Genomic DNA, 16982 nt, shown 5'->3' on the forward strand with positions numbered 1-16982 from the left:
GCTGAAAGTGACAAGAAAAAAACACTACCATCTACTTGGGAACACTATGTCAAATAATCATCACTTAGTTAGCAGGGTTTTCTTATTATTATTTATCTATCAACTATCTGTTGACCTAGGCAATACAAAGTGTGTGCGATTATATCCCAAAAGCTCTCAGATAAGGCGTTTTCTGAAACCATTGGTATTTCAACATTATTAGTTTCTATCAGAGTGGTATTGAAACTCCAGGTACATCTTCTAGAGCCTTCAGACAGTGACACTGATGAATTAGAAAGTGATCTGGAAAGAATGGTGACTCAACGGGACCTATTCAATGGAGCTTTCCATAGTTGATGAGAGTTGCTTCTGCTTCTCTAACCACCCTCCCCCCAAATAGGTGTGTGAGTGTGTGTGTGTTCCCAAAACAGATGTCCAAAAAAGAATAGAAAATAGTTAAATAAACTGCATCCATAAAAGGAATATTATATAGATAATTTAAATGATGGTTACAAGTTGTATGCAAACAAATTTTTTTTCTGTTTTCTTGTTAACTGAGAAAAGGAGAAATCAAAACTGAATAATCCGTATGACCATGAAGTCCGAGGCACAGAAAAAGAAGGCCTAGAATAAGATTGGAGATCGAGGCTGAATGTAGCTATGTATTTTTTAAAACTGACTAAAGCTAAATACCTTAGAAAAATATGTTCAAAGTATTATATATCTATATCAAAGTGTCAACAATAGTTATTTCATATAATGGTTGATTTAAAATTTTTTTACCTTTCTATATTTCCATTATTTCTTAAAATAATGAGCAGGTGTTATTTTTATAATACAGGCAATCAAGCCCTGTAATGCTGCAAACCCCTCTGCAGGGAAATGAAACAGCACTTCCTTTAGAAAATGCTCAGGCAGGCCAAGGACACTGGTCCCTTCTTTTGGTCACCCCATAATTATGAGGGCAGCTGCCCGAGGGAATATTCTAGACTCAGGCTCCTCTCACCACCTATCACCCAGGCCAGGAAAACGCAGGTTACCACACTGACCCGTGGCCCCATCTCGGGCCCTTCATACTCCTCTGCCCCCTGACCCTGCAGGCCTGCCAGAAGTCACCTGGTACCCCTGAGCTCTCACACGTGCACTGGCAGGGCTCAGCGACCTCTCCCAGTTGGGCTCCTTCTCCAGACCCAGGCTGAGATGTTTCCCTCACCCTAGAATCCTGTACTTAAGTATCAGGCCCCACCCATTGTACAAACACCCCTAATCCGATCCGGGCAAAGGAGGAAAACAGAGCCGGGGTATAGTGGAAATGATGTAGGATGTAAGATGTATACCTTTCATTCTTCATTCCAGCTCCATTACTTCCCAGTTTCGTGACTGTGGGCTTTTCAGCCTCTGTTTTGTCACCTGTCAAATGGGGTGATAATGACATCTGTCCTTGCTACTTAACTATGGTGTTATATAAACCACTCAAAAGAATGGAAGAAACTACTCATTTTCACCTTTGGCATTTTATAAAGATGAATGTTAAGTCCATGTCTTTCTCCAGCAGCAATAATAGCACCCACAACCCTAACGTTTACTGCCTGATCACCGTGTTCCAGGGTGTGTGACATGCTTCACAAAGATAATCTCATTTAATCCTCACAGCAGCACTATGAGGTAGATATCACCATTATCTTCAGTTTTTAGAAGGAGAAACTAAGGTTCAAAAGATTAAGGGCTTTGCCAAATACTGCAACTAGTGAAGGGGGAGAGGCAGACTTTGACCGAGGCAGACTGATTCCAGAACTCAATACGTAGGTGTCGAATTGAATCAGATATTGAACGCATAAAACCTGCGGTGACATGGATTGGGAGCCCTGCTGGGAGGTGGTGCACTTTGGCCACTAGACCAGCCGAGGCCCACTGGGAGAGAGGGGGTCTGAGGTGGAAGGAGAGGCAGAATGTGATTGTACAGTCCTTTCTGTATTGTCTTCTTCCTTTTTAGGTAAGGCTGGTATTCTAGTGAAAGTCATCACTATTTTGAAAATCATTTTCTTAAAAATTCTCTTGAGTACCACACCCCAGGCACTCCATTCGACCCTGGACCAATCTCTGTGGAAGGTCATGAGCTGGAGAAAGTGTTCTCCTAGCCCTCGAGGAGTTTCTAGTCAAAATAGGCAAAGAAAGAGCCAGCCACAGTGGGTCCCCCAAACCTTCTTCTGCTCTAGCCTCTCCCTGTGCACCTCGGGGCACCCTCCTCTGGACCTCCCTGACTGAAATCCTATCCCCGCTCCAGCCCTGGCCAACTCGACAGCACAGACAGGGCTCTTTCCACCTGAGCTGGAGAGATATGTAGAGATAATCTCATGCTATCTCATTGGGAAGAGAAATGACTAGTCTGATGTTGCACAGCAATTGCCCCCAAGGTGAAGGTCAGCATTTAAGTCTCCCAACTCCTGGTGAAAGGCCTCCCCCTCCTCACAGCAAAGAGGAGCTTGAGTGTCCCACTCAAGCAGGCTTTCTGGAGGGGGTAAGCTGTCCAAGGACTCTCATTTGAGTTGAGAGGGAAGAGTGTGGTAAAGGGGTAAAAGGGGGAAAGAAGCTCATTTGAATTCAGACCAGGACTCACAGGTAGAGAAAGGGAGGGAACCACCGGAGGGAGGGTGTCCCAAATACTCTGCCACATCATCAGGATGTAAATAGTTAACCCAGTTCCCAATGGAAATAGAGCTCATAAAACCCTACTGCCTATGCCCATCTCCCTTTTGAAGCCCAAGACCTGACAAGTCAGTTACCAGATTTGGTGGAAGACGAGCAGAGGTAGGAGAGGGCTGTCCCAGATTCTGGACTAGTCTCCTGTGACACTTAGGAGGAAAGGAGACTCCATCCCCCAAAGCTGGCCCCTCACTCCATTAGGTGCTTATAGCCAGATTTCTTTCAGGCCTCAGGCCTGTGTCCCACTGAGCAGGCTTATTTTGCTATTGGAGCCCAACATGAAAGTAACACGTGTCTGAGTAAATCGGAAGAGAAGGGCTTTGTCCCAGATAGAGTAGAAGTGAGGAGTGTGAACCATAGATGGGGTGAGAGATTCACACCACCAATAGTCTCAGCAATTAAGGTAGTTGGGAATAAAAGCTGCCACCTTTCCTGCCTCACCTTCTTTCCCCTCAGAAAATTATCAGAACAGCTCACCATTCCTGAAGCCTTTACACAGTACATGAATTGGGGAGCGGAGGCCCGTTTTCTATGCCCACCCTGGACCTTATCTGTTTCCTTACCTATATTGGGGGCTCAAAATCACTGATGTTAAGGCTCCATTCCAGCCCTAAATGTCTGGGAGACTAGGCCCTGTTTAAGGCTATGTTCATGCCTGCATGGTAAATACACCCTAAAACAGCCAAGCCCCTTGCCCTTCCCCTTCCCGGCTGGTACCCTCACCTCCACAGACCTCTCCCACCTAGCGAAGGCTGCGTCGGCCACAGCACCCTTGACTGGTCAGCCTCAGCTACTGTCTGTCACCCTGTGGCCTGCAGCCTTCAGAGCTCTCTCTTCCCACAGCCTCAGACCTGGGGCCAGCTGGTCTGGGGTCAGGTGAAACCATCTATTCCTTATTAATGCCTCCCCTGCATTGCTCAAAGTCACCCCAATAGCCTCAGCTAAGGCCTCACCAAGGCTTTGAAGCTAAAGTAAAATGAAAGAGAAAAGAATCTCCCAGGATTTTTTTTTCTGAGTTGTCTTAAGCCACGTCTGCTGCATCGAATACCACATACATATAGCTTGACCTGACCCAACCAAAACTACCAACTCCCATTTGGGCAACTCTGGCCAGTCTAATCCCAATCCCAAGAGCCCAGGCCTTCCTCAGCTCCACGAAGCTCCAATGAGGTGACAGGCCTTTGTGGGGAAGAGGCTGAAATCATCCCAACCACAGGGGAAGGCTGCCCTGATTGGGATGTCCGGGGCTAGGGCATCTCAGAGGGCTGTTGGATGTGGGGCCCCAGTATCTGCTGAATGTGTTGGGGAATTTCTCTGATGGAAGTGGAGAAATGTTCTGTGAAAATAGTGGTTGTTTATTTTGGAGATCACTTTATAGTCCTCCAGAGACTTCCCCAGATCTCTCCTTCAGCCTTCATTGAGAACTCCTGCTGAGGGCTTCGGGCTTCAGGGATGTAGAGTGTCCATGACCTAGGCTGAGCTAAGGGAATTCGGCCTTGGAAGCTCAGAGCTGCAGACAGCCTGGATGGAACTCAAGGGGCTCAGCTGATTTGCCCTGAGGAGAAGGGACTTCAGATCAGAGCTCTTGTCAGAAGAGGGTTGGGGGGGGGGGTGGGGGCGGGTAGCTGTGGGAAAAGCTTGTTAAGAGTGGCTTTTTCTGGGAAAGAGAATTTTCCACAAATCCCGCTGTCACCTTCCTGGCAATATCACAGTCCCCAGATCTGGCAAATACTTTCTGAAAACATCACGCCCACACCTTGACTCCAGGGCTAGCTCCTCCTGTCTCTGTTCTTAAAGACTTCCAGAAAAAAAATATATATATATCCTTGGCTTCTGCCAGCCACACTGTCTCAGGGCAACATGTCCCTGCTCCAGGAAGCTTCTCTTTTATCATTTCCCAATCTCTCCATTTTCTGCTATCTTAAGTCAGACAGGCAATGAGTAATAGCTCCTGGCTACCCACTTCTGCCAAGACTTGACATTAAACACACACCGCATGTTATAAATTGCAAATGAAGTTTATTGTGCAGACACCAAGACCACAGCACTTTAGATGCAGAGCCAGCAAGGTGGGCTATATACACAGAAACATGTTTCCCTGGGGGCAGGGCCACGAGAAAGGTGCAGGCTTTGAGATGGGGCCCTCAACAGAACAGTCATCAGGAGAAGGACCACCAAATGGGCAATGCAAGGAGGGGCCAGGAAAGGGGGCATGGCCAGATGTACAAGGCCAAGCAATGCAGAGTCTTCCCTAGGGCTCAGAGGGTGTCGCTGGCTCCCACTAACTGGTTTGGAGAGAAGATATTTCAAACATGGTATGTGGGTATCCTTTTCCTCCAAGATGCCACCAGAGGTGGATGACAAGCTTTGACTTGCTGTCAATTGGATGTATAGAGACAGGCTTCTACATTCTAAGTGGAAGAGTCAAGACGGGAACTCCATCCTTATCTAAAAGAGAAGGTCACGCTGGGACCGTAACCTTCACCTGAGCCAGAACCACCCTGAGCCCTTTCAGAGCTGAAACCTCCTCTAGAGCCACCTCCAGAGCCGTGTCCCCCTCCAGAACCAGAGCCTCCCCCAGAGCTGGAACCTCCTCTGGAGCCACCTCCAGAACCATATCCTCCTCCAGAGCCGGAGCCTCCTCTGGAGCCACCTCCAGAGACATGTCCCCCTCCAGAACCATATCCTCCTCCAGAGCCGGAGCCTCCTCTGGAGCTGCCTCCAGAACCGTAGCCCCCTCCACCGCCACCTCTGGAGCTGAATCCTCTGCCTCCAGAGCTGTAACTGCCACTTCCAGCGCTGTAGCCTCCTCCTCCAGAACTGGATCCTTTACCTCCAGAACCATAGCCTCCAAAGCCGGCCTTGGATGCCACGCTCGAAGACATGCTGCTGCTGGTCACAGCTGCAGAGAGAGAGAGTGTCCCCATGGAAATTCTGACTGCCTCGTCCTGCTTCCTCCCATTACACCACCCATGGCACAGGAACACCCCACTACTTACACATAGTCACGTTGTTAGTGAAGTCTCCAGACATCCTGTCAGGGAGAGAGAAAATAGCTTGTGGCGGGGCCCTTAGGCTCTGTGTCCATATCGTTCTAGAGCTTCCACCTGCGAGCATGCACCTCGACCATCAGCCACCAGGGCTTCCAGAGCCCGCTCTCTCCCATGCTTCCAGATCACAGAGATGGGCAGGCCCCACGTTTGTCCACACGGCATAGCAGCCCAATGCATCCCAATTTTTTGCTCAGATGAAAATGATCAAAAAGCAAATTCACTTCTGATTTGCAAGCCATTTTTGAGTTTAAATCCATGATACTGAGTCTGATATTCTGAACCCAAGCCACGCTAGAAATTTTGAAACGAGGCTGCACTATGAGCATCCAATTCAGAAAGAACTACAACTCTGTACAGCCTCCCCGTTCTACCCTCCTGCCCTCGCCTCCTCGGCTGCACCAGAAATCTCTCCCACTTCTTCCTGCAGGCTGGGCATAGGAGGCATGGCCTCGAAGACAGGTGCAGAGCAATAGCCTAAGCAAAGCAGCTCCTTCCCTGTCATGCTGGCTTGCTGGTGGCCTGGGGTAACTTGTCCCCTTCCGGTTGCTTCAGCCAGATGAAATCACTGGGGATGCTACTACCACCGACAAAGGGCTCAGACAGGGCCCTCAAACAGAGGAAGGAAAGGTTCCCTTTGGGCGGTTAGCAAATGATTCAGTTTGTCACCCAGGAAATCTGCACAGAACTAGGTCTGGCACCTGCTGCCGGGGAACAGCCAGCCAGTCAGGCCTCAGCCAGTCAGCACCTTCCAACGTGGTCCCCGGGCTCTGGGTCACAAGGTGGAGGGAGAAGACACCATGCACCCTGCTTACCCATAAGCCAATGTTTCAGGCTGTCTAGGACTAACCTGTTCTCACAACATTTTATTTTCTCTTTCAGAAAAAAACAAGATTAACTTATTGCTTAATTTAATCTGCCTTGATAGTCATTCCGTATTGATAAATCTACAACTGTACACTAAATGCTTTGGGTGGTGAATGGCTGCTTGAGGAACATCGTGATGTCAGCTCTCAGCTGTCAGAAGGCCCTGCTCCACCCCCAGCTTTCCCTGCCTTGGCCTCCCGCCCTGGTCCTAGGAGGGAGTGGCTTCTGCCTTCCCAGCGCCCCGCACCTGCACTCCTCGCCCTCCAGCAGCTTGCGGTAGGTGGCGATCTCGATGTCCAGGGCCAGCTTGACGTTCATGAGCTCCTGGTAGTCACGCAGCAGCCGGGCCAGATCCTCCCGGGCCTGTTGCAGGGCGGCCTCCAGGTCAGAGAGCTTGCTCTGAGCATCTTTGATGGCATTCTCTCCCTTCTGCTCAGCATCTGCGATGGCTTCTTGCACACTCTTACACTGGGAGAGAGGGAGAAAAGGTTTCTGTTGGTCTGGAGAGTGGAGTCGGCCTGGCAGGGGGGAGGGGGAGTGGGTGTGTTCAGGGTGTGGGAAGCCAGACTCACTGGCCCTGGAAGGGTTGGGTCCCTCCGGAGTTAATGCGAGGCACAAACAATGATGCTAAGGCCTGCTGTCATTTCTGGGGCATCGTCTATCAGTCACCTCTGCCTAGACCCTTACGCTTTCCCCGTAATGAGCTTTGTCCTCACAACACAGGGCATTATCCCAGCTTACAGCTGCAAATGAAAACATCCGACGTGGACCACTTCACAGAACTTCTCTGCCCCTGGAGTCAACTCTCTGCCCCACATTGTCTCTTCCAAGCTAACCCCCACCGGCTGGCCAGCTCCCTGCTACACCCACTGCCCCCCCACCACACCACCGCCCGTGCTTGGGGCCCGTGCCAAGCACGGAGGCCGAGCTCTGCCTCCAACCCCCCGACCTCCGCCCCAGCCAGAGGACCTTGTGCTTTATTTGTTATCACTCCCTTTCATTTATGGAGGCAATCCGAAAGGTAACACACTTCTTTCCCTGCCCTAATCCTCACTTTGGAATGTCTCTTAGACCACCATAAAAATTGTTACAAGCCTTAAATTATGTTATGCTCGAGATGTTTGGGATCAACATATGCTAGATTAGAATTTCTCAGTTTCTCCTCTCTCTCTCTCTCTCTCTCTCACACACACACACACACACACACACTCACACACTCCCACCCCCCCACACACACACCCATACACGACCTCCCACCCCCCCAAGCCCCACTCGACTCCTGGAGCCGCACAGCCCTCAGAGCTACGCCCACCTGCTTCTTCACGTGGGCGATCTCCCCTTGCAGCCTCTGGATCATGCGGTTCAGCTCGTTGATCTCCATCTTGACCTCCTTCAGGCTGTCTCCATGTTTCCCCGCCATCACCTGGAGCTCTTCATACTGTACGGGAAGAGGAGGACAGTGGCAGCTTGGAGGAAGCCTGGCTTGAGCCAAGGAAAGTCTAATACAGGGTGGGTCAACCAAGCCACCTTCGTGAGCGGTGGGGGACTGTCTCACATCCCCAAAAGGACTCGGTGCCATTCTCAGTTGAGGGCAGTTTTGGTCCTGTGAACACTCTTGCTTGGGAATGATGCCCAACTTCCATTAGACAAAGACACCCGTCAGCTCACTGGACACTTTCCAGCCGAGGTGAAACCCAGCTTTTTAGACAAAGCTGTGGTTCTCTCTGCTCTCCGCATACTTGCCTTGCTGTGGTACAGCGCCTCGGCCTCGGCCTTGCTCTTCTGGGCGATCTCCTCGTACTGGCTCCGGACCTCGGAGATGATGCTGTCCAGGTCCAGGCTGCGGTTGTTGTCCATGGACAGGATGACATTGGTGTCGGTGATGTGGGACTGCATCTGGTACAGCTCCTGCAACAGGACACGAGGTCTGGCCATGGCTTCCCTGACCATAGCCAAGGCGGTGAGGAGGCATCCCCCTCCCCAGAGTTAGGGAAATACAGACTCTCGGACTAAGCTGAGTGGGATACGATGGGTGGGATGAAAGCGAGATAACCACCAATCCTCGCCCTCTGCCAAGGGTGTCCAGAGAATTATGGGAGAGGAGTCTATTTCTGAGCCTCCTGCTGGATAGCCTTCACCAGGTAGACAGTGTTGATAAGTTTGATGCCCCCAGAAAGAAGCATGTGGATGACAAATGTTTCGGAAAATGTGTGTACACATGGGCACAGAGGGGAGGTCTGAAACACGTTAGACATAGGGATGGGAAAAGGACAGCTCTCTGCCTAAGGGCAGCAGGACATTTGAGGAATGAAGTGAAGGGAATTTGTCCCGGGTTTCCTGAGCCTTCCTTCATCAGAGAAGATAGTTCTCTCCTCCAAGACCTACACCTCAGAAACCCCTAGTGGCCTGGAATGGTGGCAAGTGGGAGTCAGACAGTCCATAAACCCCACTCATCCCACCTTTTCCCCCATTGGGAAGGACTGCTTTGATGGGAAGAGTGAGAAGCAAGGGTTTCACCAGGAGCAGCCTCCTTACCGCCTCAAAAAGGAATTTAATGAACTCAAGCTCCTGGGTCAGCAAATCTGTCTTGGACTGCAGCCCCACCTTGGTCATGTAGGTACTGTCCACGTCCTGCAGAAAACGTGAGGGGTTTCTGGTGAAACTCGTGCACGGCTCAAGGTATGGGCCCCACCCTCTCTCTGTCCCTCTCTTCCCCCCAGTCCCTGTCAGTGGCTCGCAGGCACCTCAGGTCAGCCATGTCTCCACGGGGCATCATTTGGCACAGAGTCCACAATGCACCTCGACTACGGGCCGGGTGCCCTCGTTCACTGCTCATGTTCCTCAAGACCATCAGAGCTCAGGCGGGACGAGCTTTGTCAACCATTCTCTCCCTCCTGCTTGAGACACTGTGTGTTCCTACTATGGAACCTAATGGCCTCTGTGGCTTTTTTCAGCCCTCAACTCTCCCTCCTGTCTGTCCATCCTACCTCACCTGAACTTCTCTGGATTTTACACCAAAGCTTCTGCAGCAACTGGGCTGAGAAGCCACATTTCTGCCTTCTAGCCCAAACTCGTCAGCATAACCGACAACATCTTTAGGCATTCTAAGGGAGGTCCATCCCTTCCTCAGCTCTTTAGAAGACAACTGAAGTGCTTTCTGTGTTTGCATCTTGCAGGGCCCAACATAAGCTTGAAGGAGGTTATTGGTGAGAATGCTCCAGCAAATCTGCAGAGCAGCTCCAGAAGCTTGAACTGCAGAGACACTTTTGTTTTCAAGAGAACCAGCGGTGGACCTGCTTCACCCTTTTCCCTTAGTTACTGCTGTTCCCACTCAGAGTTCTTCTCCTGCTTGTCTGCCTGGACCCGGTGGGCTTCTGAAGCCTCCTCAGTCCCACCCAGCCATGACATTCCCTTGCTCACCTTTTTAAGGGTCACAAAATCATTCTCGGCAGATGTGCGCTTGTTGATTTCATCCTCATACCTGTGGGGACCCGGGGACACAGCTGTTAGATCAGTTCTACTTTGTTTACTTTTTTCTTTTCCTTTTCCTACTGGACTCACCCCCAAATCTTCCACTCTCTAAGAGTATAAAACACCTTCACTCTCCAAATGGTAACTATGATGTCCCAAATAAGGATGCTTTTCTATAAATTAACTCCCAAACATGTGAAGAAAACATGATCTCTAAAGCCCTCAATGTCTTCCTCACAAATAACCGGCACACACAAATTATCACCACAAATGCAATGGGGACATGAGTGGCCTCCTGGGGGAACAACCGGATGGCTACGATCAATATTTATTTGGCATTTACTCGGCCACCTACTTCTTCTTAAAATCCTCAACAAGATCCTGCATGTTGTTCAGCTCTGAATCTTGGGATGTTCGTTCTGCAGAGAGCGTATCCACGTATTTCTTCAGTTTGGCAATGTACGCTTGAAAGATGGGCTCCAGGTTGGTGGAGCGGGTGCTCACGTCCAGCTGCTGCAGCAGCTCCCACTTGGTCTGTAGCACCTGGTTCTGCTGCTCCAGGAACCGAACCTACGGGGACCAGAGGAAGAGCACAGGAGCGCTGGTTGCCCTTCCCACCAGCGGGACTCATTTGCCAGAGACAGCTCTGACCCTGCTTCGGGACATAAAGAAGTCTACTCGGCTTTGTGCTCACAAGCTGGATGCCGGATCCAGCTCGAGCTCCCTGCCTCCACACTTGGAAAGTTCTACAGACCCCTAATGTTACATCTGGTACTTTCCACACAGAGAGCTCTTTTTCCTACTTCACCACCCACTATCTTGTTTGCAGCTGCTCCCGAGACTCCAGGCCACTTCCTTCTCCCATCCTAGTTGAATTCCCAGCAAAAGTCCCATAAAGTCTTGGGCAAACCAAAAATAGGCATCCACTGGCACTGCTCCTAAAGGTGCTGAGTGTGAGAGCACCGCAGGGCAGGGCTCCTCGGTCTGATTTTTAAGAGCCTCGTAAATTTCTTAGGCGAGTTCATCTGCCTCGAAATAGGACAAAACCCTGTAATGCTCAAAAGTGACACCAATAAAGACTTTACGGGTCACAAAACTGAGAATGCTTCTCTTGAAGGCAGGAATTTCATTCATCCCCAAGCAGGTTCAGCTTCCCAGAACTTAAGAGAGTAATAACTTCCAGGGAAGGAAAGACTATCTCAGAAGATGTCTTACCAACTTCTTCCAACACCTGCTGCCACTTGGCCTGAACTACTCAGTCCATTACTTGTCTGTATCAGTTTTCCCATGATTTTCAGAATTTTCCATAAATCTTACTTATTTAGGCTGAAACAATAAAGCCAAAGGCATACATAATTCCTAACTGCAGACTGTCTCAGAAGACGCAGCCCAGGAAGCCGGCCTCTTTCCCGTTTGGGAAATAAGCCAGGCTAGTTTGACGACGCCAAGGGCTCCTAAAAGAAACAGGAGCTGTTTCCTATGTGCTGTTTCCTTTCCAGTGAGTAGTGGAAGTAGGGCATCCTGAGCATCAGATGGAGCCAACTTCTCACGACTCACCTTGTCAATGAAAGATGCAAATTTGTTGTTGAGCATTTTGATCTGCTCCCGTTCCTGAGACTTCACGTTCTGGAACTCTGGGTCAACTTTCACATTGAGAGGCTGCAGGAGGCTCTGGTTGATGGAGACTTCGTGGATGCATCCAGGCCCAAATCCGCCAGGACCCCCAAAACCTCCAAAGCCACCGCCACCTCCAAAGCGGCCTCCGCCAAGGCCGCCGCCTCCAAAACCACCGCCTCCAAAGCCGCTGCCTCCACCGAAGCCGCTGCCTCCACCGAAGCCGCTGCCTCCTCCAAAGCCACCTCCTCTGCCACCAAATCCACCACCGGAGCCAAAGCTTCCACCTCCTCCAGCCACACTAATGGAGATGCTCTTGGTGCCTCCGAGGCCAACAAGACTCCGACTGCCAAAGCCGCCTCCGCCGTAGCCCCCTCTGCCACCACCATGGCGGCTCAGGCAGGAGAAGCCAGTGGCCGATCTCCGGCTCCCACCGGAGACCACGGCTGAGCCGCTGCTAAAGCCCCCGAATCTTCCTCCTCCTCCTCTTTGAGATCTGCACGAGATCTGACAACTCATGATGCCTCTGCCCAGCGAGGAAAATTGGGGTTTCCGAGACGAGTTAAGGCTGGAGAATATGCTCTGCTGTCGGGAGACAGTCAGGGTCCCCTTTTATACCTGCCAACGAGGTGTTGGTGTGCATGGGTGTGGGCACACTTATGCATGGGTTTGGTCTGCCTGGAAGCTATGCCTGGTTAGTGATTATCAAGCTAATAGCCATTAAAAGTCTACTAATCAGCTCTATCCCAAAACTTGCTTTGACTGCAAACTTCTCCTGTTTATCTGGGCATCTGTCATGCAATTCGATTTTTGTGAAATCATCAGAAGAGGAGATCAGGACATGGGTTTCTCAATCTGAAAAAAAGACCTTCTGCAGAAGGCCGTTCCCTGCTCTGGACCAATCCAAAGGAGGGCAGCTACCACCGGGCCTGTGCCGGCTTGCCACCCGGTGAGGCTGATGAAAGAGGCGACAGGTTTATTAACTACAGGGGCCCCTCAGTAGCAGCTTCAGAGTCCTTGCTTGTCCCTCTGCTCCAGGAAGAGTGTCAACAAGTGCTTTGGGGGAGTACAAATGCAACATGGGCAAGTATGCATACTCTTACAGAAAGAAGTTGGCCTAGGATGCTTCAAAAGAGTTGTCATTTTTCAAAATATCTTGACTCCTTCCCATATCACACCAGGAGAACACAAGAGCCAGTCACTGAGGAGAGGAGAATTCTCTTTCTTGTAACTAGAAGTCCTTACAGCTATCAACCCTGTCATTTTTCAACATGAAAACCCAGAGGCTGAAGGACTTAGGGAAAGCCTCTCTATTCCTGGGTCTGTCTGACTCTGGGCACCCAACAAAAGGTTGCCATCAAAGGCTTTCCATAACTCTGAGGTCCAAGTGTATATTGATGTAACCAGTCAGTAATCATGTATTACCGGGTGATTCTGCTAAGCAACCAGGAAGTCCGACTTTTCAAGATCACCAGGGAAGGATGAGTATCAGAAAACCCATCAAGTCATCAAATGCAGAGAGAGCATCCACTCCTAAACTCAGTCACAGTCCTTCCTTTGCCTGTGTGGCCAGACACGTGAGTGTTGGAATGGAATTTAAGGTCACATGGTCTCAGTGTGAGCCCCAGTTTGTGATTTCCTGGCTCTGTGACTTTGAATTCAACGTTGAGGCTCTGTACTCTTAGCTATAAAATGAGAAATTCACACAAAGTGTTTTGAAAACCATGATATGATACAAATGTTAGGTATCACTACTATTTTGGGTGAAGCAAAGCTATCTCCTTCTCCTTCCTGGTGCTAAGGCTGTGCATTCCACGTAGGCCCATGAGTTACAGAACCAGGATTTCTCAGGGCCCAGGACAGAGAGAGCATAAAATAACATAAAAAAACATAAGTTTTGAGTTTAAGTCTCAGTTTCACTGTATTTTAGTTAAATGACCCTGGGTCATTCAAAATGCTCTTTGAGCCTGAATTTCCTCATTTCTAAAAGCGAATAAGAAGAAGAGTATGGCTATTGCAAAAACAGAACAGAGCATGTACCCATGTGCCAAACACAGTTCCTAGTTAGTAGCAGAAACTCAAGAAGTGTCATTTCCCTTCTCCCATCCCCTCCCCGCAACCTCCAATCCTGTGTCTTAACTACATGGCCGGAGCAGGGATGAGGGTGAAGAACAGGGAGCTAGCTGTTCATGCTACTCGGTTTGCAGTAAGAGAATGCTGAAGGAAGCAAACCCATGTGTCTCCTTGATTTTTTTTTCCCCAATCTGGCCTATATAATCATAATCATGCAAATAAATCTTGAGGCTTAAAGCTTTGAGAGAACCTCAATCCAAAGTCAAACATGTCCTTATCTGTGGATATCTGAACAACGCCCTAATTGTCCAACGTCCTAATCTGTGCCCAGGCCACGTCAGCTTCAGGAGCATCTTAGTCCCTCTGTGAAGGAAAGGAAGGGACATTTATTGAGCATCTACTATGCCCCAGGCTTGTGCCGGGCACAAAATCTGCATGTGTTCTTGCTCTGTGATTCTGCTTTTACTCCAAATCTCCCTTGCCATTCTCTCCACTGGGCACCTTCCCATTCTAGACCCAGTTTTTGAAAGTCAAGTTGAAGAAGGAGAGTCCTCCTTTTCCCTTGAAACGTGGAGGGTAGAATTAAGTCAACTTCGATGTCATATACCATTTTACTTCCATACTTTTCACTTTACCTTTTATATAATCTCCATGTGCTTAAATATTAGATAACACTTTATTTCCGTATTTTTAAACTTTTACCTTTTATATCATTTCAGTGTGCTCAGCCAGATAACATGTCCCACATTCTCTAAGGGAGTGCAGTGGGAGTGAAGACTCAGTTCTGGCTGTGATTTGGCAGCTGACTTCCCCTGTGATCTTCAATGCCTTCACCTATAAAATGGGAACAATATCCCCCACAGGGAGTGTAATGGGTTTTAAGCTTTGCTGCCTCTGATAACAGAAAAGGGATCACCCTGTAGGACAAAATCCTTCTTTCAATAAGCTGCCGACAAGCACAGACCCCTAAATGCTTTCCCTCATAAGTTTTCAAAAGCCTCTAACCTGGCCAGTGGAGCAGAAAGGCAAGCCCCCAGTGTGAAGGGAACTGTTCAGCCAGTGAGAAATACACATGGGTGCTGAGGGCAGACTCTCCCGGTAAGACTGAATCCCCTCTGCCCACACTCCCTTGTACCTCTCTCACAGCCCGTCATGTCCTCCTTGTGCTGCAAGGAGCCACATCCCTGGACGTGAGCCAGGGTCGCATTCATCTTTACCCCAAACCTACAACCCCTCAGCACAGAGCAGCCATTCAGAGAATGAGCCTAAGGATCCAGAAATCATGCTTAGGGTTTGGGATTGGGAATTGGCAGCCTTCCCTAACATGGAAATATGATGCGAGCAGTGCTTGAGTCTTCACAGCCTGCCCTGCACCTGTTCCCCAAAGATCCCACCTGGACTTTGTCTCAGGCTTCTGACTCAGCCCCGTCAGGGAGGGGCTCCCCTCCACAGGCCAGCAAGGTGAGTGTCTCCTTCCAAGGACTCAAAGCATCGCTGAACCAAGCTGCCGAGACCACGTGCTTGGATTTCAGAAACAAAACCAACAACAAACCCTCCTCTTCCAGCCCCGGCTGCTGAGTTCTGGGTGCTCTAGGGGCTAACAGCCATACAGAGCCCAGTAACATCAAAAAGTTCAGAAAGCCCTCAGGCTGGAAACAAGCCATGCACAGGCCAGCCTGCAGCAGAGACCTGGAAAGGCAGCAGATGTTCCGTTCCCGTCCCCGCACGGGTTGCTAAGCAGGGCATACTCCATCAGAGTGTCTAGATGGGGGCTCAGGGGCCAAAGGAAAGTGGGACAGGGGGCTTACAGGCTCCTAGCAGGAGCCACTTGCTCAATATCTCCCCTGGGATACTTCATTATCAATGAATATCTTAACTCTGCTCACTCAGTCACTAGTCCCAGGGTCATCCATTGCAGCCCGAACCCCTCCTTTCCTACCTTTTTCGTTGTTTTGTTTTTTGTTGTTGTTGTTGTTTTTGCCATGAACCCTATGGCTATTGATTTGAAGGCGTCCTGGCCAACCTGGTTGGAACTGAGAAACCAAGCTGGTGGACAGCCAGGCACCCACAGCATGAAGTGCCTAACAGTCCACTGTGTGGACTCCATTTTGGAATGCAGAGTCCTTGGAACATACCACGTAACAGGCTTATCAGGAAATCAGTGTGCCCACTGCTCGGAAGCGGCGCAGGCCCCAGAAACAGTAGGGTAAGGGCAGGGACGCTGCCCAGGACACGGCAGGGCCTCATCGCATGCTGCTGGGACTCCAGCATGCCAACCATCACGAAATGAAGCCTCCAGCATAGCGCCTGACCCACATAGAGGTCATGTGTAGTTCTCATTTTTCTACTTGGGAATTTTCTAATTCCCAGGAGACCTGCGCCAGACAGTGGGAGGTTACCCCTCCCTGCTTCGTTCTCCACCGGGTCAGTGCGCGGCCACGTGAGCTCAGTTCTGTCATGGCTACCTGCGCCTCGCGGGGACAGGTGTCTGGGGGCGTCCGTGCCGTCTGGTTAGTGATACCAATCCGACACGTCTGCCTGTGTGTCCTCACCTGCAACACGTCTTCACTCACAACACAGAGAGCTGGAAAATGGGTCTTCATGGAAAGTGCTTGCTGTCCCCAGCCCCAACCCTCATTCCGGCCTGTTTCCCAGACCACGTTTTCCTCCCATGCTGGCACCAATGTTCTTATTCTTGCCCTTCAACCGTATAGCCACGCCAGCATGGAAGGACAGACAGCCATCAGATAGTCCCTCCCACCTTGGCTGGGATTTCAGGAAAGCGGGGGCATCATCGATACACCACTCAGGCCTTCCTCACAGTTCAGAGATTCCTCCAGGCTTCCCCAGATTTAATGCTGCCTCCTTCTCCCCTTACCCCTCACTGTCGGGGTGCCTTCCTGCTAATTCGGTATTACACTGCTGTCATTCACCCTCAGCATCTCTACCTGGATGCCTGCCCTTTCTTCAGCAGTGCCCCATCGAGCTATCAGCCCACATATATCCTCCCACCCCCAGCCCCCGCCTCACCCCTCCCCATCATTAAATCTGACCCCCCCCATGTGACCTCTTTTATTTCTTTCAAGGCTTCCTGTGTTGAGCTGGCTGGGGATAATGGTAGGAGGAGGCCAGTGAAGAAACCTCTCCCCTCTCAAAAAACGAGAGAGAGAGAAAAGCATGAAAACAAATAGAATTGTGGACCACCAAACAAATCACCTCTTATTT

The 16982-nt window shown here is 50.1% G+C and overlaps 1 protein-coding gene across 1 annotated transcript; it reads right to left on the reverse strand.

Moving 5' to 3' along the window:
* Positions 1–4681: 4681 nt before the first annotated feature.
* On the reverse strand, positions 4682–12281 carry KRT2 (keratin 2). Its single transcript, XM_036096417.2, has 9 exons — positions 11628–12281; positions 10426–10640; positions 10020–10080; positions 9135–9230; positions 8343–8507; positions 7912–8037; positions 6847–7067; positions 5682–5716; positions 4682–5584 (listed from the first exon to the last, which is right to left on the reverse strand). Exons 1-9 carry the CDS (start codon positions 12201–12203, stop codon positions 5127–5129), a joined length of 1953 nt encoding a protein of 650 aa, XP_035952310.1. The 5' UTR covers positions 12204–12281; the 3' UTR covers positions 4682–5126.
* Positions 12282–16982: the final 4701 nt, after the last annotated feature.

This window comes from Halichoerus grypus, chromosome 6 (genome assembly GCF_964656455.1).
Source record: "Halichoerus grypus chromosome 6, mHalGry1.hap1.1, whole genome shotgun sequence".
Lineage (NCBI taxonomy): Eukaryota > Metazoa > Chordata > Mammalia > Carnivora > Phocidae > Halichoerus > Halichoerus grypus.